The sequence below is a fragment of the Palaemon carinicauda genome, chromosome 34 (genome assembly GCF_036898095.1).
Source record: "Palaemon carinicauda isolate YSFRI2023 chromosome 34, ASM3689809v2, whole genome shotgun sequence".
In the NCBI taxonomy this organism is placed as follows: domain Eukaryota; kingdom Metazoa; phylum Arthropoda; class Malacostraca; order Decapoda; family Palaemonidae; genus Palaemon; species Palaemon carinicauda.
The window spans coordinates 77,573,219-77,600,198 of NC_090758.1; the positions used below are offsets into that span (position 1 = coordinate 77,573,219).

The 26,980-nt window shown below is 41.2% G+C and overlaps 1 protein-coding gene across 1 annotated transcript; it reads left to right on the forward strand.

The window, feature by feature from the left end:
• Positions 1-995: 995 nt before the first annotated feature.
• LOC137626487 (putative phospholipase B-like 2) lies at positions 996-26,823 on the forward strand. The gene is made up of 9 exons (XM_068357509.1): positions 996-1,079; positions 3,047-3,228; positions 4,059-4,172; positions 5,468-5,603; positions 9,485-9,570; positions 13,228-13,410; positions 13,903-14,134; positions 23,651-23,802; positions 25,525-26,823. Exons 2-9 carry the CDS (start codon positions 3,053-3,055, stop codon positions 26,114-26,116), a joined length of 1,671 nt encoding a protein of 556 aa, XP_068213610.1. The 5' UTR covers positions 996-1,079; positions 3,047-3,052; the 3' UTR covers positions 26,117-26,823.
• The last annotated feature ends 157 nt before the right edge of the window (positions 26,824-26,980 follow it).

A 26,980-nucleotide genomic window follows, 5' to 3' on the forward strand; every position in this document is an offset into this window, starting at 1 on the left:
CATCAGTGTACATTGCATGGTCCACTGTTGGCAGCAAAGCATACATATGGATCTTAGCCACAATTTTCAACCACTTTTTAGTCTTAGACTGTATCCATGTTCCAGATTTCTGTCCTCTTTGCTGTTCAAATTCTTAACTTTTACTTCATGGTGTTATAGTAGGTTTCATTTTTACTTCTGTGTTCTAATTTATAAAATCATTATATTATATAAAAATTTGTAAGTGGTTCAAATGTTTTATAAATATGTAAGTGACTATCCTTTGTCTAATGTAGTTTTTTTATGACAGGGAAAATATATGTAAGCAATAATACTAAATGACATTTTTTTTATTAATGTCTAAGCACTTAAAATACTTAAAACCACCAAAGTACTTAACAAGTTTGAAAATATCTATACTTTTAAAGTATTTGCTAATTAATTAATTATTCTTTGTTAAAGTAACAAAGTACAATATATTATATGAGAGTCAAAAGTATACATATTTCATACATTTAGAAATATTAAATAAGTATTTCTTAAAATATTAAGTACAGTTTTCTTGAGTCAAAATATTCCGTAATTTTAATTATAAGTATTTGATAATTAAGTAATAAGTATTTGTCTTTTAGAAATATTGAATAAACACATACATCTTATATGAGTCAACCAGGTCACATGATTTGACCGGAAATCAGCTGATAGAAGAAGAGGAAGAAGAAGAAGATGATGAATCAGCTGATTTAAGTAAACAATAACAAAAGCAGTGTTACTAGATATGGGGATTTATCCCTAGATTTTGGGATTTTGGATGTCTGATTGGGATAATCTGTACCAATTTCTATGAAGAAGAAATAAAGATGAGTAAATCTTAATATTGTCTCAATTAATTTGCTTGCACTTATATGAAGTATAATGAATAAATTTCTACATCACTAAACCCTACGTGACCAGAAGAAAATATATTTGGGAAAATTGGGATCTTTTGGGATGTGAAAATGGGGATTTTTTGAGGTTTTGGGGATTTTTCATCATGAGTTTTAGGGATTTTTACACTAAACAAAAGAGCAACAGCTGAGTCACCGGAGGAACTACTTGTGGTAAAATCCTTCAATATATCTTGTTTAAATTATATTTTCAGTATCAATAAGATCTATTTATTACGTTTAGATGTTATATAAGTCTTTAGGCTTTGTTTATTAGGCTAAATTGTTGTTTACCTGTTGGTAAAATGTACATTAGACAGCGTTTGGTTTGGTAAAGTCTATGCCAACATTCTTAAGGTCTTGGTAAAGTGTTGGCAAAGTTGTGTTAAGAATTTGGTTTATATCAGATATAAGGTATTTTATGGTAAAGTCTAACATCATTTAAAATCTGTATTACATTATTTACTTGGTAAAATTCTTTCGTCTTGGTAAAGTTATTGAAACTGTATAACCTAACTTGGGTCATTTTAGTTTTAACCTGTAAGATATGAAATAGGTATTTTGCCAGGCATGGCTCTTAACCCTAGGCTGTGATTAAAATCTAGGGTTATTGCTGTTTATTAGGAGAAAATGTGAATCTGGTAAAATTATAGTTACAGACGGGACATTTAGAAAAAAAAGTTAGTATTTCCTGTAGTAAATAATATGCTTTCACTAAATTTAACCTTCATTTCAACAGTAAATAAACCCCAAATCCATTGTACCATATAAAAATAGGGATATTCTTTAAGAAATCTAATGCTTATGGTTTTTGCTCGCGGAAAAAAAAAACTAGCTCCTATATACTGACAAGTGGTGCTTACTGAGCTGCGCACGCTAACCCAATTGCTTATTATTTCTTAAATAATCAAGTTTTTATTTGCAGTGACAATAAATGTCTCGGAGAAAACGAACGTTTTACCATACTAAACACCTGTTTTTTTGGTAGAAAAGCTTTTCCTGTCTGCAACTATAATAAAACAGTGATTTTTGCTAAAACTTTACTCGTGCACCTCACCAGAATTCTTGAAACTTTGTATTTCCCCCAACCTAACCTAGCACTAATTGTCCTTTTTCATCTGCACCCTTTTATCAGAACTTATCAAGGATGCTGTGTTTGTACATATTACAGTATTTCAAAGTATTTTGTAACCTTAAACGAGTAAATGCAAGCTGTTGCAGTCTTTCAAAGTATTTTGTAACCTTAAAATGAGTAAATGCAAGCTGTTGCAGTATTTCAAAGTATTTTGTAACCTTAGACGAGTAAATGCAAGCTGTTGCAGTATTTCAAAGTATTTTGTAACGGTAAACGAGTAAATGCAAGATATTACAGTACTGTATTTCAAAGTATTTTGTAACATTAAACGAGCAAATGCAAGATATTACAGTATTTCAAAGTATTTTGTAACCTTAAACAATTACATTTGCAACATAATACAGTATTTCAAAGTATTTTGTAACGTTAAACGATAAAATTGCAACATCACAGTATTTCAAAGTATTTTGTAACCTTAAACGAGGAAAATGGAAGATATTACAGTATTTCAAAGTATTTTGTAACCTTAAACAATTAAAATTGCAACATAATACAGTATTTCAAAGTATTTTGTAACCTGATAAAATTGCAACATACAGTATTTCAAAGTATTTTGTAACCTTAAACAATTAAAATTGACATGATACAGTATTTCAAAGTATTTTGTAACCTTAAACGATAAAATTGCAACATATTACAGTATTTCAAAGTATTTTGTAACCTTTAACGATAAAATTGCAACATATTACAGTATTTCAAAGTATTTTGTAATCTTAAAAAATAAAATTGTAACATATTACAGTATTTCAAAGTATTTTGTAACCTTAATGTTATTACTGTTCTTAAAACATTTTATATTGTTCATTACTTCTCTTGTAGTTTATTTCTTTTCTTATTTCCTTTCCTCATTGGGCTATTTTTCTCTGTTGGAGCACTTGAGCTTATAGCATCCTGCTTTTCCAACTAGGGTTGTACCTTAGCCAGTAATAATAATAATGATAATAATAATAATAATAATAATAAATGAATATATGAAACCTCATTTATGTCCTCCTCTGATTGACAGAACGTCATGTTGCATCATAAACTTCTGTTATGTCTGAAGCTACTGATCGCCTATTCTGTCGCCCCCTCGTCCGGAGCAATCGTCAGCGTGTCGTTTGACGGAGTTCAGTACCGGCACCATGTCGGGACTGTCGGTAATTGGGTTGCGCGGGGAAACTTCTCGGACAATACCTTCGTTGATGGGTGAGTGTTTCATACATGTTGAACGTATTTTACTAGATACCTTTGGTTTAAAGACATTCAGTATAATTACCTCTGCCAACAAAATTGGAAGGAGGTTATGTTTTACCCCCCTTTTTTTTCTGTTTGTTTGTGAACAGCTTCATCGCCACAATTTTGATCATAGAGTAATGAAACTTGCCAGGATTAACTGTTATGTAAAAAGCTGGAAATGATGAAATTTTGGAAGGTTAAGGACAAAGTCACTGTCAAGCAAAATGTCCAATAAGTTTGGACATTGTTGTCACAGAGACTCCAAATTTGGTCCAAACTTGGTTTATATTTGAATATATGAAAATCCACGCCAATTAATACAAATCAAGGTCAAGGTTAAGTAAAAGGTCGAAAAATAGCTGCCGTGGCGGAGATCTGCGCTCTACTGAGTGCCCTTCTCGTTCATGAAATTATATCTAACTTTACTTTTTCTTGTCCAAATATATGATTAGTAATGAGCTGAGTAACCAGCAAAGGTTATTATTTTTTTCTCATCACCAAATGTAAAAAAAAAAAAAAATTATGATTCCATCAAAAGCATTATCATATCTGCTTGGTAATTATGAATACATATTCAAGTAGTGATCAAATCTCTCTCTCTCTCTCTCTCATATATGCTTTCGGTACTATGATGTCTCATTATATCTGCTTGGTAATATTAAATACATATTTGATTAGTGATCCAATGTCTTCTCTCTCTCTCTCTCTCTCTCTCTCTCTCTCTCTCTCTCTCTCTCTCTCTCTCTCTCTCTCATATATATATATATGCTTACAATACTATGATGTCTCCATTGTTCCAGGTGGGGATACCTGGAACTTGAAACCAACCCGGAATTTCCCGACACGGTGCAGGCCTACGCTGCCGGCTTCGCGGAAGGAGCTTCAACAAAGGATATGATTTATAAAGCTTACAGGTCTGTATCCTTCGTAGGTTTGCAACTTTGTAATTTTTAAAATATGTAGTGATTTTCAGTGGTTGATTCTTTAACCAGCAATAGGTGTTTGAACATTTATTAATTAGATGGTATTTACTATCTACAATTATCATGTACTGCTTGAAGAGCTTAGTGTATAATCCATGTTAATTGAGGGTTTATTATGAATTGAATAACGTTTGTGCATTAGGCCAAAGATATTTTATGTATATATATAGATATAAACCACTCTAAGAACATTTTTCTCCAGACAATTTTATTGAGACTTACCTGTGATCTATAGTTAAAGGCTAGAGGCATTAGGGAGATATCATAATTAATTGGCAGAGTCTTCAACTTGCAAACTTAACCCTTTTACCCCCAAAGGACGTACTGGTACGTTTCACAAAACCCATCTCTTTACCCCCATGGACGTACCGGTACGTCCTTGCAAAAAAATGCTATAAATTTTTTTTTTTTTCATATTTTTGATAATATTTTGAGAAAATTCAGGCATTTTCAAAGAGAATGAGACCAACCTGACCTCTCTATGACAAAAATTAAGGCTGTTAGAGCAATTTAAAAAAATACTGCAAAATGTGCTGGGGAAAAAATACCCCTTGGGGGTTAAGGGTTAGAAATTTCCAAAGAGCCTGGGGGTAAAAGGGTTAATGGGTTCTGAGAAGCTGTCTGAAAGTCAAATTTTGTTAAATTTTATCCTAAGGTCGGCCACATAACTCGCATGCTTCTGATCTTCAGCTGCAAAAGTAGAAAATTGGTCCCTTTTCATATTGAAAATGTCGACTTGCTTAATGCATGAGATTATATAATATTGTTTTTTTTTTACACTATTTCATTATAAACGATACAATACCTGAGTTTTATTTCAGCTGCATTTGTTTGTATTTACAAATGTTTGTAAGTTAAGGACTTTGTATTTACAAGTGTTACCAGTTGGAAGTTGTTAAATTTAGAGAATTATATGTATACAGTCAGTCCTTCCCATTTGCGGGATATGGGCAAGAGGAATACCATCGAGTGTAGAATGTCCTTGAATATATTCTACCTATCTACATAACACTTTTAGATTCCTTATTCAATTATGTAATTAGAAAAAACCCTTCTTATATTATTTCAGAAACTTTATACTTGTCACAATAGCTGTAAAAAAGCTTAAAACTTCCATTATCGTACCTTATTTGCTGCTCCTCATATAATCAAATTTGTATATTTTAAACCCCAAAAATGGTAAGTAATAACTTCAGGTGGAATTAATTTAAATTCAAAATTTTCAGGAACACCCTCGAGGGATTCTGTCAGTGGAAGTCACAAGAACTTTGCGACAACATAAGGAAATTCTTGGCCGAGAACATGCGATGGATGAAGTCCATGATAGCCTTGAAAGGAGATGAGTGTCCTGTGTGGCATAACGTAAGTGTTATTAGTCTTTGGGGAGGCGGTTTTACCACCAGCAGTCAATTTCTGTATGTTTTACTAATTCTCTTTGGTATCCAACTGTCTGGCTGTTCAGTTGTTTAAAATTTTATATTTTACTTCTATTCTCCTTCTTCATTTGAGCACAGGTCTTTTAACCCTTTTACCCCCAGGCTATTTGGAACTTTCCAACCCTTAACCCCCAGGGGGTTATTTTTCTCCCAGCACATTTTGCAGTATATTTTTTTTTTAATTGCTCTAACAGCCTTAATTTTTTCATAGAGAGGTCAGGTTGGTCTCATTCTCTTGGAAAATGCCTGAATATTCTCAAAAAATATCATAAATATGAAAAAAGGACGTACCGGTACGTTCATGGGGGTAAAAGGGTTAAGGTATCCATATAGAATTAGAAGCAACTCATTGGTTGGGTAAATCCATCATTAGTCGTCTTCTTTTCCACCATTACCCGTGCACTAAGGGGTCGGTTGTCTGACGCGGCCTCTCCAATGCCTTCTTTCAAAGGCATCCTCTTCCAATAAACCTCTTCTCTCCATATCATCCTTCACCTTATCTCGCCAGCTAATTCTCCTCTTCCCTCTCGTTCTTCACCGCCTAAACAGGTTCCTCCCAAGTCATGCTCACTCCCTCCCCAAAATCCATCCTCAACACATGCCCACACCATTTCAGTCGTGACATTCTTATCACTCTTGTAAGCTGTAATATGCCTGCTATTCTCCTCATTAAAGTTTCTATATGTTACAGCCATGCAATAACAGTATAATATCTGAGTTATCAAACTTTAAGTCACTAATATTAAAAGGCTTCTGTAAGATTGTATCATGCAGTTATTATTATTATTATTACTAGCCAAGCTACAGCCCTAGTTGGAAAAGCAAGATGCTATAACCCCAAGGGCTCCAACAGGGAAAAATAGCCCAGTGAGGAAAGGAAATAAGGAAATTAATAAATGATGAGAATAAATTAACAATATATCATTCTAAAAACAGTAACAGCGTCAAAACAGATATGTCCTATATAAACTATTAACAATGTCAAAAACAGTTATGTCATATATAAACAATAAAACAACTTATGTCAGCCTGGTCAACATAAAAACATTTGCTCCTACTTTGGACTTTTGAAGTTCTACTGATTCAACTACCCGATTAGGAAGATCATTCCACAACTCCGTAACAGCTGGAATAAAACTTCTAGAATACTGTGTAGTGTTGAGCCTCATGATGGAGAAGGCCTGACTATTAGAATTAACTGCCTGCCTAGTATTACGAATAGGATAGAATTGTCCAGGGAGATTGGAATGTAAAGGATGGTCACGATGAGGTCCAAAATCTTCATGATTTCTTTTTTTTATGATTTTCTGGGCTGCCTCCTCGTAAGTCTTGTCCTGTTGCTTTTGTATCTACTACTACTTTAGGATAAGTTTCTTCATCCTTTCCAATCCTAGGGGATTCACTTCGATCCTTTGAGATCTTATTCTACTTCTTGCTGTAAGACATTGCGTCTTTCTGTAACCTTCTTGTTCATACTAGTAGTGTTTTCACCCATACCTCGGCCATGAATATCAGTGTTCTGTATTCCCCAGGAATATGTTTATTTAGCTTGATGTTTATACAAAATAGGGATGTTGCAGTCTATTTTAAATGTCCCTGTCTCACAATTTGTGAGCTGGGTGGTTGAGCCCCTTCCATGCCAAATGGTTTCTAGTAGTTTCTGCAACCTCACCATCCTTGTGAGCTATGGAAGATGGTGTCATCTCATTCGCTTGTATCTGACTGTACATGCAAAGAACAGTTCTTCATAATGTTTTCTTTTATATTATTTTCCATGTTGAGAGAATGGAAAATGGCTGTCTGCTAAAGAAGGTGATGAATGCAAGAGTTGATGGGAGAAGTACAAGAAGAAGGCCAAGGTTTGGGTGGATGGATGGTGTGAAGAAAGCTCTGGGTGATAGGAGGATAGATGTGAGAGAGGCAAGAGAGCGTGCTAGAAATAGGAATGAATGGCGAGCGATTGTGATGCAGTTCCGGTAGGCCCTGCTGCTTCCTCTGGTGCCTTAGATGACCGCGGAGGTAGCAGCAGTAGGGGATTCAGCATTATGAAGCTTCATCTGTGGTGGATAACGGGGGAGGGTGGGCTGTGGCACTCTAGCAGTACCAGCTGAACTCTGTTGAGTCCTTTGTCAGGCTGGGAGGAACGTAGAGAGTAGAGGTCCCCTTTTTGTTTTGTTTCATTTGTTGATGTCGGCTACCCCCCAAAATTGGGGGAAGTGCCTTGGTATATGTATATATGTATTATAATCATTATTATTATACTGTAATTATTGTTGTTATTATTATTATTATTATTATTATTTATTTATTCTTTACTTCTCATATTTATTTCATTTCCTCACTGGACTATTTTCCCTGTTGGAGCCCTTGGCCACATAACATCCTGCTCTTCCAACTAGGGTTGTAGATCAGCTAATAATGATAATGATATTTCAGTCTATTTTCTCAGTAGCTTGAATAATTATCTTTTCTGTATTACTGTGTTCTGTTGGTAATTGAACAAACGTCATTCTTCATGGTTGGGAAATCAAAATCAGGAAGTCAAAGTTGAGTATTTAATGCATGATGTTTTCTCATTTACTGCCAGAACGCAGTGATGCAGAAAAGAAGATTATTCGAGCTATTGAGAAAATAGACTGAAATATTAAGGGATTTTGACGAAGGAAAAATCTATTTCTGGGCGAGAGACCTGTGCCGCCCAGTGAAATGCCTCATTTAGCAGTTATATACCTTAGAAATGATGCTAAAGGAGCATTTCACTGGGCGGCACAGGTCGAGCCCAGAAAATGCTATTGAGGAAGACATTGTTTTCAGTCAAACTTACCTTAAAGATGGTCTTCTACAAAATTCTAAATAATGATAATGTGTCTGGGGATGGAAGTAGAAGCAGCACAATAAATTATATGTTCTCATAGTCTGTAATAACAGTTATATGTAATAGGAGTCCTTAGGAAATGATAGTTTTATCAAGGAAGTTATATTTAAATCTTGAGAGACCTGCAAGACGAATAATAATACAGTAAGCATTACTATTAACTATATCCTAACCATATAAGCTGTTGATTGATTTTGCTATATATATCCTTAGTTTTATTTCCATTTTATTTACCAAGACTCTTTCCCCAATTTTGGGGGGTAACCCAACATAAAAAGAAGGAACAAAAGGGAATTTTTCTGCCTCCTCTTTAATGTCTCTCTGGAATAAAAATTACAGGTGAGAGGGTTCCCTGTCCTCTCATCCTGTCCCTTTTAGTCTCCCCATACGACATGCAGGGATACGTTGGCGGTATTATATTATTATTATTATCAAAAGTCAAGCAACAACCCTAGTTGGAAAAGCAAGATGCTCCCAAGGGCTCCAACAGGGAAAAATAGCCCAGTGAGGAAAGGAAATAAGGCAATAGATAAGTTACAAGAGAGTTAATAAATAATCAAGATAAAATATTTCAAGAACAGTAACAACATAAAATTAGATCTTTTATAGATAAATTATAAAAACTTCAAAAGAAACAAGAGTAAGAGAAATAAGATAGAACAGCGAGCCCAAGTGTACCCTCAAGCAAGAGAAACTCTAATCCAAGACAGTGGAAGGCCATGGTACAGTGGCTATGGCACTACCCAAGACTAGAGAACGATGGTTTGATTTTGGAGTGTCCTTCTCCTAGAAGAGCTGCTTACCATAGCTAAAGAGTTTCTTCTACCCTTACCAAGAGGAAAGTAGCCACTGAACAATGACATTCTGATTGTTCTTATGCTCCCGCGACATTGTTAAATTGTACCACTTATAGATATTCCTTTCTATCCCAGGTTGGACTGATTTTGGCACAACTAAGTGGCGTCGCTGATGGGTACAACAAGACTGGAGGGCAACCTATGGAAGAGGATGCTATTTTGTAAGTTTTTCGTTCACTTTTTTTCATTTGATTGTACACAGTTCTTCATAATACTTTATTTTGTAGAAAACAATACTCTCCTTATTATGAATGGGTATAGCTCTAAGTCATTTTATGTCTTATCATTAGAAATGTTTAAACTCTTGTGTAAAATTATTTTGCGTAGCCTTCAGTGACATCAAATATGCTGTGGAGTTAACCCTTTTACCCCCAGGCTATTTGGAAATTTCCAACCCTTAACCCCCAGGGGGTTATTTTTTTCCCAGCACATTTTGCAGTATATTTTTTTAAAATTGCTCTAACAGCCTTAATTTTTGTCATAGAGAGGTCAGGTTGGTCTCATTCTCTTGGAAAATGCCTGAATTTTCTCAAAAAAAATTATAAAAAATATGAAAAAAAAAAATCTTTTATAGCATTTTTTTGCAAGGACGTACCGGTACGTCCATGGGGGTAAAGGGATGGCTTTTGTGAAACGTACCAGTACGTCCTTTGGGGGTAAAAGGGTTAATAGAAATGTTAAAACTCTCGTGTAAAATTATTTTGCGTAGCCTTCAATGACATCAAATATGCTGAGGAAGTTAATACTAACTTCAATAAACACAAGATCATCAGCTAAATGTAGCTAACCTTGAGAGGACTGATGTTACCATATATTTTCTGACATCAGTCCCACATAAAAGATAGCTTATTTTGACAATTTACTAGCAGCAGTAGGGGACTCAGCAGTATGAAGCTTCATCTGTGGTGGAAAATGTGGGAGGGTGGGCTGTGGCACCCTAGCAGTACCAGCTGAACTCGGCTGAGTCCCTGGTTAGGCTGGAGGAACGTAGAGAGTAGAGGTCCCCTTTTTTGTTTTGTTTCTTGTTGATGTCGGCTACCCCCCAAAATTGGGGGAAGTGCCTTGGTATATGTATCTATGTATAGCTTTGAATAAGAAAAACTTGACCCTCTACTGATAGACATATTTTGGATATAGGTTCATGTCTATTAATGTTTTGGAGAACCCAAAGGATTCTGCTTTTCCTTCCTTTTTCTCCTGAAAATATCATTAAAAAGTAAAATGTGATTTCCAAGGACTGGAAGAAAAGAAATAGCTGGATGCATATGCTTAGAGATGTCTAAGAAGTTGTGGAAAAGGGAGATAGGTTAGGACGTAGTCCTGGTGGGAGTCGAGGAAGACAGACTAGAAAATAGCAGAAAGAACTCATTTCTCGACTAACCCCATTTTTGAGCAGATATAAAAATGTATATGATATATACATACATACATATGCCAAGGCACTTCCCCCAATTTTAGGGGGTAGCCGACATCAAACAAATGAAACAAAAAAGGGGACATCTCCTCTCTATGTTCCTCTCAGCCTAACAAGGGGCTCAACCGAGTTCAGCTGGTACTGCTAGGGTGCCACAGCCCACCCTCCCACATTATCCACCACAGATGAAGCTTCATAATGCTGAATCCCCTACTGCTGCTACCTCCGCGGTCATCCAAGGCACCGGAGGAAGCAGCAGGGGCTACCGGAACTGCATCACAATCGCTCGCCATTCATTCCTATTTCTAGCACGCTCTCTTGCCTCTCTCACATCTATCCTCCTGTCACCCAGAGCTTCCTTCACTCCATCCATCCACCCAAACCTTGGCCTTCCTCTTGTTTATGATGAAGAGGATTATTTCTTAGAAGCCTTAGATTAATCTCCAGTCTGCTCTTTAGTTTCTTTAGCAAGAATTGTTTGTTGAAATGTCTTGCTTCCAGCTTGATGTAAGTTACTGCATGAGCTTATCTCAGTAGGTTTTATGATGGCTGCTGAAATATATGGATTCTTTAGAGGACTTCCGCCTTCCGTATTTGTCTGTCTGTTTGGCCAGTGACGATAAACGCTTACCAACTCTGCTGTTATTCTAACCGTTCTGAACTTCCGAAATAGAACTCTGCTTTTACTCTAACCGTTCTTAACTTCCGAAATATATGCCCGAAGAAAAGTTCTTTCGGAGTAGAACTCTGCTGCTGTTTTTCTAACCGTTCTGAACTTCCGAAATATATGCCCGAAGAAAAGTTCTTTCGGAGTAGAACTCTGCTGCTGTTGTTCTAACCGTTCTGAACTTCCGAAATATATGCCCGAAGAAAAGTTCTTTTGAAGTATGGATGTTTTTCTTTTAGGTGCTGTTATTTTAAGATAAGACAGTGTAATCTCAAGACCTTTTGCACGTTTATAAGGAACTAATGAACTAATTATCACTGTACGTATGTAGAAGGTTAGATAAGGCACCAGCAGTCCATTGAAATACTGCCGCCAGAGAGTTATTATGTTCTTTGGCTGACCAGATATTAGTATGTTGGACCCCTCTTTGGCTACGGCTGAATAGTCTGGCCTATTTATACATTCTCCTCTTTCCTCATACATTAGACAATACTAAGATACCCAAAAAATTCCTCGTCACTCAAGGCTTTAACTACTGCACCGTAATTGTTCAGTGGCTACTTTCCTCTTGGTAAGGGTAGAAGAGACTCTAGCTATGGTAAGCAGCTCTTCTAGGGGAAGGACACTCCAAAAGCCATAGCCTCTGTACCTTGGTCTTCCACTGTCTTGGGTAAGAGTTTTCTTGCTTGAGGGTACACTCTGGAACACTATTCTATCTGTTTCCCTATTTCCTATCCTCACTGGGCTGTTTTCCCTGTTGAAGAACTTGGGCTTATATCATGTTTGAGCCCCTGGGCTTTTTTCATCCTGCTTTTCAAACTAGGGTTGTAGCTTAGCTAACAATAATTATAATAATGATATAACTGAACACAGTATTCCAAACAGGTCTGATGAGCTATTATTTATAGTGTTACACTTCATGGTGAGTAACCAAGCAGATAGTGTAGGAAAAGATGGTGGACGGTGTTAAACACAATAACTTGCTGCGCAGTAAGGGTGTGAGTTGGTGCAGTTCTTCAGAGTGAGTTGTACCAGTGATTCCTGTGTTCAACTGTACCAAACTAAGTTCATTCTAAGATGGTTGTTTGGGAGAAGTTAAACTGTGCTGAATTCATGTAATTAAATGGAATTCTTAAACAATGTGCTGGTTTTACATATAAGCCTTTTATCTTCGCATATCCCTAACTGGGATACACCTCTGGTCCTTGGACGAAGTCAAGGAGTGGGACGAGGACTTCCAAAACCACCTGTCGTCTTTCTCCTCACTCGTTTCAACCCTTTTACCCCCAAAGGACGTACTGGTACGTTTCACAAAAGCCATCCCTTTACCCCCATGGACGTACTGGTACGTCCTTGCAAAAAAATGCTATAAGAAATTTTTTTTTCATATTTTTGATAATTTTTTGAGAAACTTCAGGCATTTTCCAAGAGAATGAGACCAACCTGACCTCTCTATGACAAAAATTAAGGCTGTTAGAGCAATTCTAAAAAAAATATACTGCAAAATGTGCTGGGAAAAAAATAACCCCCTGGGGGTTAAGGGTTGGAAATTTCCAAATACTGTAGCCTGGGGGTAAAAGGGCTAACTAGCCCTTCGGTATTTAGCTTGTCGACACTAACTTCATACCATGACATTATTAAAAGATTCAAGTCTATAGGAAATGCTTCATGAAACTAATTTTTCCAATTATTGTTACCCGAGTATTTACTTCAATGTACGTACTATTCTACTTATAGGTGGTTGAACTTGATGGGAGACATCGAGGACCTGGAGACAGCCCTCGATCCAAAACTGCATAACATGAGCGTGGAGGATTGGGTCAATTCTGGACGCACCGTCAAGGATGGCCATTGCTCTGCCTTGATAAAACTCCTGCCTGGCAACATAGATCTTTACGTATCGCACGTGACTTGGAACACGTAAGAAGGCGGTTTTGTTCGTGTTTTTGTATTTTTAAATGATTACTCTTTTCAAAATAGATTACTGTAAACAGATGGCCAAGTTACTCATTTATACTAGATTGAGAGATGATAATTTAAGAAAAATAAATGGGAGACGGCAATATGTGTAAACCATTTGAAATTAAATGATAATCCATTGCCAATACCGCATAGTATGCTAGAAGTTTTATTCCAGCTGTGACCAAGCTGTGGAATAATCTTCCTAATCAGGTAGTAGTTGAATTATTGGAACTTGAAAAGTTCGAATTTTCAAAGATTTTTCTTAAGTTGAACAGTCTCTTCTTATAGTTTATCTATTTTAATTGTTCAGTGTTTCTCTTGTAGTTTATTTCTTTCCTTATTTCCTTCCCTCACTGGGCTATATTTCCCTGTTGGAGCCATTGAGCTATTAGCATCTTGGTTTCCAACTAGGGTTGTAGCATAGATAGTAATAATAATAATAATTTACAGATATCAGTCCATGCTGCGCATCCAGAAGAAATACAAATTCCCTTTCCGTCGAACTGGATCCTCCGATGCCTCCGACATCAATCCTGGCCACACCGTGTCCTTTTCTTCGTACCCAGCGATGCTAGTCTCTGGGGATGACTTCCACGTCCTGTCCTCGGGCTTGGTGTCTTTGGAGACCACTATCGGCAACAGCAACCCGGCTCTTTGGAAGAACGTCACATCAACGGGAGAGGTTCGTGTCCAGAAATCTACAAGTCTATATACATACATATACCAAGGCACTTCCCCCAATTTTGGGGGGTAGCCGGCATCAACAAATGAAACAAAACAGAAAAGGGGACCTCTACTCTCTACGTTCCTCCCAGCCTAACAAGGGACTCAACCGAGTTCAGGCTATATGAATTCTTTTGTATAATTATGTTTATGACGCAGTTCCGGTAGGCCCTGCTGCTGCTTCCTCCGGTCGCCTTAGATGACCGTGGAGGTAGCAGCAGTAGGGGATTCAGCATTATGAAGCTTCATCTGTGGTGGATAACGGGGGAGGGTGAGCTGTGGCACCCTAGCAGTACCGGCCGAACTCGGTTGAGTCCCTTGTCAGGAGGCTGGCAGGAGCGTAGAGAGGAAAGGTCCCCTTTTTTTTTTCATTTGTTTGATGTCGGCTACCCCCCAAAATTGGGGGAAGTGCCTTCGTATATGTATATAATCATGTTTTTTGGGCTCAAGCCATGGCGTCCTGATGGAAGGTTCCTGTTTGGTAGCTTCCTTGGGTATAAGACTACTAAGATATTCCCAGAGAATTTAACCACAGGTTATCACAGAATTCTAACTTCTGGAGCGAGTATCTCAAAGGTTTCCCTTTAAGACATCGTAATACAACAGGGGACACGCATGTCTGGTCGTGCCACATAGCTATCTCCACCCCGAACAGAGTTAACGCTTCGGTGTGTAAGGGCTGAGAATAGCTGGGAGCCGTTCCACAGCTAATCTCACTCGTGGCTACTACTGATACTCGAGACGTAAACAAACGGACGCCATTGCTCTAATGACGTCACGAGCGTCTTTATCCTTTGTTTAGTAGCTGCCCTACTGAGACGGATTTTCCCTTGTGTGAACTTTATCGTTTTGCATCTTCGCTATGTCGTTACCTTCAGCCTCGCCTTCTTCTGGAAAGTTGAGTACAAGGTTCCAGTATTGTTTAATTAAGCTCTGGCCGTAAAGTAAATATTATTTCGCGAAATAATTGATGTTTTGTGGCAGAGCTGTGCCTCTACCGGACCCGCCATTTTATGGCGTCGTTGTTGTTTTGCATGTCTTATTTAGTTAGCCACAACAACGCTTCCGGCATTATATACTAATCGAATACATTAGTTTATTTAGTCTTCATAGCTAGGAACTTTTATATCGTGTTAGACGCTTTTTATCGGTCATCGATTGACCTCATACCAGTCGGCTACTATAGCCCCCAGGCCAGGAGCCTATATACAAGTGTTCATGCATGATTTATCAGTGATCCTAGACTAAGTTATGAAGATAGTGGCATTATTATTTTACAATACTTTTGACTAGTGATGCAAATGTTTTCGCCTTCAGGGACCATATAGGGGATAGGCTAGTCAGTGATTCTTTCTAGCCTAACCTAACCTTAGGACCCCTATATGTTTCCTTCATCCCCTGCCTTGGCACTCCCTCTATTTAGCCTTGATCCCTTTTCTGAGTAAAGGGATTTATTGTCTAATAGAGTATTATATCGCCTCTCAGTCCTCCCTAAAGGAATGAACCCCCTTTAGGATTGCGTCTGAGAGTGAGGTTAGGCTAGCCTACCTCTATGGCTAGGATAGTCTACGACTTTCCTGCGATAGCGATACGTCTTCTTCCTTGCCTAGTTCAGGACTTTTAGCCCTGATCTAGGCTGGGTTAGGAAGGTTTCTCTGTCCCATGCTAAAACTGTACTCTTGCACCGTTTTTAGCCGATCAGCCTAATCTTAGGTTAGGGAGTGTCCTCCCTTCCCTTTGTGGCCGCTCTGGTACAGAAACCCTTCCTGGGAAGACTTCTCTCTTCTCCCTCCCCACCTATCTCTTGTATAGCCTAGCCTATGCTTAGGTTAGTTTATACTCATCTGTCCCCTGTCCTACAATTCCTCCTTAGGGTGGAAGAGTAGGGCTCCCCGAGCTTCCCTGTGCTGTCCGCTCTGGTACATATACCTTCATAGTGTCCTATAAGGTTAGTTACTAGTGTAGCTCTGCATAGGGGAGTCTCCCCCCCCCCCCTCTTGGGTGTTCCCTAGTCCTCCCTTGGGCTACCTGCTCCCGGTCCCTAGTGACCCCTGCTTATGGATGCTAGAGCCTGTCTCTATCATGGGTACACCCCCTCAGGGAGGGGGAGGGATGTCTGGAACCCTGACGGTACTTCCTACATCCCTTCCTCCCTCCCCCTGTCTCTCCTTCTATCCGGGTGCCGGTCTCTTGCCGCCTCTACTGCCGGCAATACCTGCCTCCCTCTTGGTGACTTCCCTACCCTTGCCCCCAGCCCCCCGTGTACCGAGGGACTGCCGGCTGCCGCCGGCTACTACCGGCGGCTCTCCTACTCCTATCTATTCGTCCGCTTGCCGGTCGATCTCCGGAGTGCCGGCATATACTGCCGGCAACCCGATACTACCTGTACCATCCTTACCCCAGTCACCAATCCGGCATCCTCCGGCTGCCGGAGCCGCCGCTCCCTGCCGGCGTGCCGCCGTTGTGCCGGCGGCCGCCATCCTGGTATCTAACTGACTTTGAAAATTGTCTGTTCTAATGCCAGAATCTATGCTGGAGCGAGCTCCGGCGTGCCGGCGGCTGCCGGATGCCCCGGAGGCGTCAAGAATACTTGCACCCCCTCTCTGTAGCTATCATAAGACTAGATAGCCCTGCCTTGCAAATAGATAAGCTGCTTTGCTTCTAAGATCAGTACCTAGTACTGCTCTATTAGTGATCATGCTGTCTCTTTGCATTCTTCTATTTCCAGCATGCTATGTGCATCTTAGCGCGGCTGGTTGCCAGAAGCAGTTACCCTTAATGAGGCCTTCTGGCTCTTATCTGGGAACCGAATGAATTCGATCCCAACCTTGTCCTTGGCTTTCCATGGAGTTCCAATATAATGGGAATCCTAGGAAACTATATCCAATGATCTCGGTCATTTGGATTATCCCAGGACCAAGCCTATGGTAACCAGCCGGGCGAGATGCATGGAGCGTGTCTCCTTTACTGTTTCATTCTCTATGCATCACACCTTCCTTAAGTTAAAATTAATGACTAATATTAACTTAATTTAAGAGCCATTCCTATGGCTCCCCCATACTCATTTTCTCTTTCTTCCACAGGAGGAGCAGATGAAGTGCGATTTCGCCTACTGTGCTGTGAAACGCTCCCAGTTTTACGGACATACGGCGTGCAGGACTCACGCCCCTTGCTCAGACAAGAAAGGGGATTGGAAGTTCTGGAATCCACTGGAATGTACGGTCTGCCAGGCCTACCTAGTTGAGGCCTTCCATAACCCTCCCTCAGCGGAGGTTAGAGACATTGCTCGTGAGAAACTGCGCAAGTGGGTGCGTGGTTTCCAGAGAAATGCTACTGGACCGTACCTGGCCACCGAAGAACTGAGGTCCCTGTTGTTCCCTAAGGCCTCCCCTGACTCAGTGGTTCCAAAGGAAGCAATCCCCACTGTCCAAATTTCAGTGGAACCTGATGTGGTCATGGCTCAGTCCATGCACGAGTGCCGTTTGGATTCCGAGGATGATGAACGGATCTCCGACGTCTCGGAAGACACGGAGAAGACGCTTATGGCTCAAGGAGCCGAAGAGGACGAAGACAAGGTGGAATACACCGAGTCGGAGATTGGAGCTACTCCCTCGTCCATCCCTCCGCCTACTCCTACACCGACGGAATTGTCCCTTCCGTCTACCTCCTCGACCCCGGATCCTTCCTCTTCCACCCAAGAACTGATCCGACTGATTAGAGCTGTCATGGACGACAGACTGAAGGAGAACCAGGAGTCCATCAGGTCTATGATTGGATCCAGAGACACGAAGAAGATCTCGGTCAAGGATCTCCCAGCTTGCTCTCATGCCAACCCGTGGAGGTATGCAGAGCATATGGTTATTGCGACCGGCAGAATCTTTGTTAGCGACAAGATCGGCACGGTCCCGTTGGAAGATGTGGAGTTCTTCCCAAGCTTCGAGGCCTACCCGGACTGTTACGTCCGACTTCGTTCCGAACCTGCTTCGAAGGAGGAGACCGAACCTAAAGAAGAGATAGTGTTCGATCTCGCAAAGGCCCAGGCTATGCTAGCCAACGCATTTAAGAGCAGGGGCTTTACCTGCTCTAAGCTTCCTGCCTTGAGCAAGAAGCATCCTACCTATGTCGCACCTGACACTGCGATTCTTCCATTTTTGGAAAAGGCCTTAGCTGCATGCCTTAAAGCGGCGGAAGAAGGGAAACCCTGCCCTGCACTAGAGGAGTGCAGACCCTTCTCCATCGTGACACCCCCTGACACTAGGCAATGGAAAGATGTCCAACATACTTTCGTCGTGGGTAGGCTCGATCCTGACGTCGCCGGACGTCAGTTTAATGAAGACCTCCCTAAGCTCAACGACCACCTCCTTCGCCGGGAACAAGACACGAAGGAGAGGCTTGCAGCTTCGCTTTCTCATCAAGTCCAACTTGAAGTAATGGCCTGTGACACAGCAGTACCCGATCACTACATGGTACTGGCCAAATCCCACTTACTCACGGTAATGAAGGACTTGTACCATTTCATAAAGGCTCGTAGAGCCTGTCGTGAATTCGTGTTTGTCGGTGCCACCGTGAAACACGAACCCCGGAGGCTGATTTCCTCCAACATCTGGGGAAAGCACCTGTTTCCTTCTGACCTTGTCAAGGAAATAACTGACAGAGCCGCCACGGAGAATAGGAACCTTCTCCACAAGTGGGGCATGTCCAGAAAAAGGAAAACCTCTCAGGACGATGGACCTCAGCCTAAGAGGAAACCTCAGAAGCCGAAACCTCAGCAACGTCAACAACGACGTCAGTTTCCGGGACCCGCTACCTCCCAAGTGGTTGCCCAACCACAACAGACCTTTCAATTGGTCCCCCAACCGGTGTTGTCACAGTCACCGGTCTTCACCCCTGCCTTTGAGCAGCCATCCACTACCTTTCATGCCAGAGGTAGAGGCTCGTCCAGGGGTGCAAGCAGAGACGCCTCTCGTCGTCCCTCCAGAGGTAGAGGAGGAAAGGGAGCTAGCGGCCGAGGCAACAAGTCATCGGGACACCAGAAGCAATGAAGTGCTTCCGGTGGGAGGAAGACTCCGCCAATTCCAGGATCGTTGGACCTTCGATCCTTGGGCACACAGCATCATCAAGAACGGTCTAGGCTGGAGTTGGGTGCAACCACCCCCAATCTTCCAGCGGTTCTTTCAACCATCAACCCCCATTCTGGAAGAATATGTTCTAGACCTCTTGAACAAGAAGGTGATAAGGAAGGTAAAGTCCACCAGGTTCCAAGGGAGACTGTTTTGCGTTCCCAAGAAGGACTCAGACAAGCTCAGAGTCATTCTGGACTTATCCCCCCTCAACAAGTTCATAGAGAACAACAAATTCAAGATGCTGACGCTTCAACAGATAAGGACCCTTCTGCCTCAAGGTTCCTACACGGTCTCTATAGACCTGGCGGATGCCTATTGGCACATTCCAATGAACCATCACGCTTCCTCCTACCTAGGATTTCGACTCCAAAGGAAAAGCTACGCCTTCCGGGCCATGCCATTCGGCCTCAATGTGGCCCCTCGGATCTTCACAAAGCTGGCGGATGCCATAGTTCAACAGCTCCGCCTAAGAAACGTCCAGGTGATGGCCTACCTCGACGACTGGCTAGTCTGGGCTCCCTCGCCCGAAGAGTGTACAAAGTCTTGCGACGAAGTTACCCAGTACCTAGAACACCTGGGATTCAAGATCAACGAGAAGAAATCTCGCCTCTCTCCGGCTCAGAAGTTTCAGTGGTTGGGAATCCACTGGAATCTTCAGTCACACCGCCTTTCCATCCCCCAGAAGAAAAGGAAGGAAATAGCAGGGTCTGTCAAGCGACTACTGAAATCCAAACGCATTTCAAGACGACAGCAGGAACGAGTTCTAGGCTCTCTACAATTCGCCTCAGTGACAAACCCAGTGCTTCGTGCACAGCTAAAGGATGCCGCGGGAGTCTGGAGACGATCGGCATCCATCGCTCGAAGAGACCTCAAGAGACGGCTTCCAGACAGACTTCGACGCCTCCTAAAGCCGTGGTCGGAAGCAATGGCCCTGAAAAGGTCCATTCCTCTCCAACACCCTCCTCCATCACTCAACATCCACACGGATGCCTCACTGGAGGGCTGGGGAGGTCACTCCCACCTGAAACAAGCTCAAGGGACCTGGTCTCCACTATTCAAGACGTTCCACATAAACATCTTGGAGGCCATGGCGGTCCTTCTTACTCTGAAGAAGCTATCCCCGCCACCCTCGATCCACATCCGTCTAACCCTAGACAACTCGGTGGTAGTTCGTTGTCTCAATCGCCAGGGCTCAAGATCGCCCCAGATAAATCAGGTGCTTCTCCCAATCTTCCGTCTGGCGGAGAAGAAGAAGTGGCACCTGTCTGCAGTTCACCTACAAGGATTCCGCAACGTGACAGCGGATGCTCTATCTCGGACAAACCCGATAGAGTCGGAATGGTCTCTAGACGCAAGATCATTCTCCTTCATCTCCCATCAAGTCCCAGAACTTCAGATAGATCTCTTTGCAACGAGCGACAACAATCAACTTCCTCTGTACGTAGCCCCGTAAGAGGACCCCAAAGCAGAAGCGGTGGACGCCATGTCACTGGACTGGAACAGATGGTCGAAGATATACCTGTTCCCTCCCACCAACCTTCTGTTGAAAGTCCTCTCCAAACTGAGAACCTTCAAAGGGACAGCGGCCCTAGTGGCTCCCAAGTGGCCCCGGAGCAACTGGTACCCCCTGGTCCTGGAGCTGCAGCCCAAGCTGATCCCTCTCCCGGGCCCAGTTCTCTCTCAACAAGTACAGAAGTCGACTGTCTTCGCTTCATCATCGAAAATCAAGGACCTTCATCTCATGATTTTCTCTCCCTTGCCGCAAAGAAGAGGTTTGGGATCTCGAAGAAAAGTCTAGACTTCCTAGAGGAATACAAGACCGAATCCACGAGACGGCAATACGAATCATCCTGGAGGAAATGGGTCTCCTTTGTTAAAGCAAAAAATCCTAAAGAAATCACCATTGATTTCTGTATGTCCTTCTTCATTCACCTTCATGGACAAGGATTAGCAGCCAATACGATTTCAACTTGCAAATCGGCTTTGACTAGACCAATTCTATATGCTTTCCAAATTGATCTGTCCAACGACATCTTTAACAAACTGCCGAAAGCATGTGCTCGCCTACGCCCAGCACCCCCTCCGAAACCGATCTCCTGGTCACTAGACAAGGTGCTCCATTTCGCCTCCAACTTGGACAATGATTCATGCCCCCTCAAGGATCTGACTCAGAAAGTTATATTTTTATTTGCTCTCGCCTCGGGAGCTCGAGTCAGCGAAATAGTGGCATTATCAAGAGAAGAGGGACACATCCTGTTTGCTGATTCAGGAGAAGTGACCCTCTCCCCCGATCCGACGTTTCTCGCCAAAAATGAATTACCCACCAAAAGATGGGGCCCTTGGAGAATATGCCCCCTGAAGGAGGATGTCTCTCTATGTCCAGTAGAGAGTCTCAAGGTCTATCTTCGCAGAACTTCAAACTTTGGTGGAGGCCAACTCTTCAAAGGAGAAACATCGGGCAGCGACCTGTCACTGAAACAATTAAGAGCGAAAATCACCTACTTCATTCGCAGAGCGGATCCGAACAGTACACCCGCTGGTCATGATCCTAGAAAAGTGGCATCTTCTCTGAACTTCTTTCAGAGCATGGACTTCGAGAGCCTTAAGAACTTTACGGGCTGGAAGTCCTCGCGAGTTTTCTTTAAACATTATGCGAAACAAGTGCACGAAATCAAACATTTTGTGGTAGCCGCAGGTAGTGTTATGAAACCTGCACCTAACTCTGCGTAGAACAGTGAGTTACTTGGGACTCTAACTCTTCGGGTGCCTATGTTGACCCTCGAGTGATTCATAGTGATGTCTAAAAACACTTAGTGCTTTTATAACTGTTCTTATCCCAGGTGGAATGTCATAGTGTCACACAAGTGCCGCATGCCTTGAGCATGATGTGTTATTTAAAGACTTGCGTTCCTCGAGAACGAGTACCTACTAATCCTGAAATTCCCTTTCAGATTCAAGAGCAAGCCTTTATTTCTATGTACATTATTATTACTGTAAATGAACTTTACTTTTGCTGTAAATTATTTAATTTCTGCATTGTGAAATAAAATTTCTATTTTATTACTTGTGCGTCTCTTTCAGCTCCTACTTACTATGAAATACATACTGTCATAGTTTTAATTATTCCTCCTTTCTTATGGTCATGAAGAATTTAAGATGTCTATTCTTAAATTATATTCACCTTGTCGCAGTAAGGTTCCTACACGAATACTTACTTCTGATAATCAGGAGATGAACCCTACACACAGTGCCCAACCACCACTGGCCTACTTCAGAATGTTCCTATACAAATATCAAACATTCTGCTTCATCTCTAAGCTCTTAAAAGCTCTTCTGTCAAGATGAATAGCCCTTCAATACCACTTTGACGTCGGCATAGCCCATGGGAACTTCCTACCAATGGGGGGCAGGATACTTCGTTCCTATGGTTCTTACCTAAGATTACTTTGCTATTTTTGTCAATGCCTAGGCACTTAACTCTGGGGGAAAATCTACCACGATACATTGATTCTCTGGTACTCTTCCATCAGGACGCCATGGCTTGAGCCCAAAAAACGGATTTTGAGCGAAGCGAAAAATCTATTTTTGGGTGAGATAGCCATGGCGTCCTGATGGACCCTCCCTACTACTTCGTCAGTTTGTTCCCACCCTACACAATTGTATCATGGTGATGGGCAGCAACTGGCGCCAGGATAAAGACGCTCGTGACGTCATTAGAGCAATGGCGTCCGTTTGTTTACGTCTCGAGTATCAGTAGTAGCCACGAGTGAGATTAGCTGTGGAACGGCTCCCAGCTATTCTCAGCCCTTACACACCGAAGCGTTAACTCTGTTCGGGGTGGAGATAGCTATGTGGCACGACCAGACATGCGTGTCCCCTGTTGTATTACGATGTCTTAAAGGGAAACCTTTGAGATACTCGCTCCAGAAGTTAGAATTCTGTGATAACCTGTGGTTAAATTCTCTGGGAATATCTTAGTAGTCTTATACCCAAGGAAGCTACCAAACAGGAACCTTCCATCAGGACGCCATGGCTATCTCACCCAAAAATAGATTTTTCGCTTCGCTCAAAATCCGTTTATTAGTTAATTCTATGTAATTCTTTGCTGTTCTCTTTTGGAATATTATTAGTTGAATGATTTCTTATGCTATTTGAATGGCTAAAATGGGCTTCAGTGCTCATGGTATGTATGTAATAAATTTTATACAAATATCGTCTTAGCTTTTATTTGTGTTTCTAGATATAATATACAAACCTATTTATAGCCTCATTATATTCTACCTTGTTACATGAAGCTCACTTGCTAATTGGAAATTTTAATGACATCGGTTTTATCGCGCTTCAATTCGCAGATAATGGAGTGGATCCGTACGATCGTAGCCAACCGCCTCGCCACGGACGGCAAGAGCTGGTCGGACTTCTTCTCGATGCACAACAGCGGCACGTACAACAACCAGTGGATGGTGCTGGACTACAAACTCTTCAAACCTGGAAAACGTTTACAGTAAGACATTTCAACCTCGTCTCCCATTTACCAGTTTGTTTTTACGTATGGTGGAACTCGCTGCGCCGGTTTGTTTTTGCTCGCGGTAGAACTCGCTGCGCCGGTTTGTTTTTGCTCGCGGTAGAACTCGCTGCGCCGGTTTGTTTTTGCTCGCGGTAGAACTCGCTGCGCCGGTTTGTTTTTGCTCGCGGTAGAACTCGCTGCGCCGGTTTGTTTTTGCTCGCGGTAGAACTCGCTGCGCCGGTTTGTTTTTGCTCGCGGTAGAACTCGCTGCGCCGGTTTGTTTTTGCTCGCGGTAGAACTCGCTGCGCCGGTTTGTTTTTGCTTGCAGTAGAACTCGCTGCTCCTTTTACCTACAGAGTGGGTTTGATTCGTGTCTGCCTAAGTAGAAAGATTGTAGAACTGAAAGTTGCATAAAAATAGACACAGAAAGAAACTGAATTTACTTTGGTGCGAGGATTTGAGGATTAAGATTTACATATTTCCATCTATGAAAAGGTGAATAATTTAAATAAATATAAAATAAAAAGTAAAAAGAAATATATATTTTCAAATTAACAATGAAGATGAAACCCTGTTGCAGAATTTGAGCTTAATCTCCCTCTAAATATCGGTGCAAACTCGCACCGAGTCTATCATTATTTTTCATACTGTAGTCTACGACTTTCACTTGTTTTGATTTCGACTCCCTTTGCTGGATATGAGGGATTTAAGTCTTAAAATTCTCAATGTCATCTTTTATATTGGTTAAATTTTGTTTAGAAATTTATAATTCACGAAAGAAAGTAAAATATTTTCATTTTCCCTTTAGGATCTTTTAGTGCGACTTAGTATTTCACATTGTCGTTAGTCATGCTGTATGTGAGGGTTTTATGACGCATCTTATATCTGTTAACCCTTTTACCCCCAGGCTATTTGGAAATTTCCAACCCTTAACCCCCAGGGGTTATTTTTTTCCCAGCACATTTTGCAGTATATATTTTTTAAATTGCTCTAACAGCCTTAATTTTTGTCATAGAGAGGTCAGGTTGGTCTCATTCTCTTGGAAAATGCCTGAATTTTCTCAAAAAATTATCAAAAATATGAAAAAAAAAATTTATAGCATTTTTTTGCAAGGACGTACCGGTACGTCCATGGGGGTAAAGGGATGAGTTTTGTGAAACATACCAGTACGTCCTTTGGGGGTAAAAGGTTTAATCATTGTAATTTTAAAAGGGATTTTCAATAATTGAAAGTTTATGAATTACAGAAATTTTTTTTTATCATTTAATGTTTGTTTTTGGAGATTTTACATCATAAATTGGATCGTTGAATATTCAGGAGTTGACTTTGAAAAACATCTCATTTCACTTAATATGCTGATTTTAAGGTAGTTATGTATAGTCTTCGATGTTTCACAGGATGTAGATACAGGAGAGGGGGTTCCCAGCCCCCTCGTCCCGTCCCTTTTAGTCGCCTCTTACGACACGCAGGGATAACGTTGGCGCTATTCTAATTTTTTATATTGCCCCCGCGGCCAGAGTAGAGGTCCTCTTTTTTGTTTTGTTTCATTTGTTGATGTCGGCTACCCCCCAAAATTGGGGGAAGTGCCTTGGTATATGTATGTATGAATGTACAGTATAGTCTTATTTTAATTTATTAGTATCTAATACAAAGACTTTTAAAATAAAAGATTTTAGTACTGTTAACTAATACATTTCTTGGCTCTTGTCATAATTTCAGGCCAAATACTCTTTGGGTACTTGAACAAATCCCAGGTTTCATCGCAACAGGGGACCAGTCTCAACTCCTCCACTCTCAGAAGTACTGGCCGAGTTACAACGTTCCTTTCTACGAGTCCGTGTTCAACAAGAGCGGCATCCCCGCTCTGGTCGCCAAGTACGGAGACTGGTTCACCTACGACAAGACGCCGAGAGCCCTCATCTTCAAGCGGGACCAAGCCTCCGTCAAGAACATCGTTACCATGATCCGCCTGATGCGCTACAACGACTTCAAGAACGACCCCCTCTCGCGCTGCAACTGCACGCCGCCCTACAGCGCGGAGAACGCCATATCGGCCAGGTGCGACCTGAATCCGAAGAACGGGACGTACCCCTTCGGAGCGCTGGGTCACCGGTCCCACGGAGCGACCGACGTGAAGATGACGACGTCCAAGATGGCGAGCAAGTTGCAGTTCCTGGCTGCCAACGGCCCCACGTTCGATCAGCAGCCGGTTTTCCGCTGGAGCGAGCAAGATTTTGCCAACGATACGCCCCATTACGGACATCCTGATGAATGGAAGTTCCCTGTTGTCGGACACAGGTGGTTGTGGTAAAGTTAAATACTGTGGTTGTGATTTCTATGTTTATTTTTCTAAAGAGGTCTTAAATGGCTGCAGTAGATCTGTTCAGCGACTTTGAACTATTTGTGTGGTTGAAGGTCACAAGTAGTAGCGATGAAATTACCAAAATATTCTCACATTTGCTTTAAAAAAAGACCTCGAGTGAAGTCATAAAATTACTCAATCGTTTTGTAGTTTTCCATGATTTGTTTTTAAAGAAAGATCAAAAGAAACAAAAGTTATGCAACTATTTTTTTATAATATTGATGCAGTAAACATCACAACTTTTTTAATTATAGCCATAATAACAAGGAAACTATTATTTTTAGTTCATAGTTGGCCTTGACAATGTTACGGTCCACAATTTTTTATCTTATTTCTTTCGTATTGGAGTAGTCAATAAGGGCTGTGGTCACGTTTTTATAGAACTTTTCTTATTAGATGTATGAAGAATTTTGAATTACCCCGTAATAATCTATTTTTAATATAAATTAAGCTTATCGTAAGGTTTTAATTACAGGCGCTGCATTGATCTTAACTTTTCAAATGAAATTCAAAGAATTATATAAGACGTATCTTGCAAAGTTTATATTTTCAATTTATCAGCGAGGTCGTGTTCATAACTGGAATTTTTAGATAACACATTGCAGTGTATATTCTTGGCATTAGAAATAGTTTGAATAAATATTTTGTTGAATAGACTTGAAGTATTATTTAACCCTTTTACCCCCAGGCTCTTTGGAAATTTCCAACCCTTAACCCCCAAGGGGTTATTTTTTTCCCCAGCACATTTTACAGTATATATTTTTTAAATTGCTCTAACAGCCTTAATTTTTGTAATAGAGAGGTCAGGGTGGT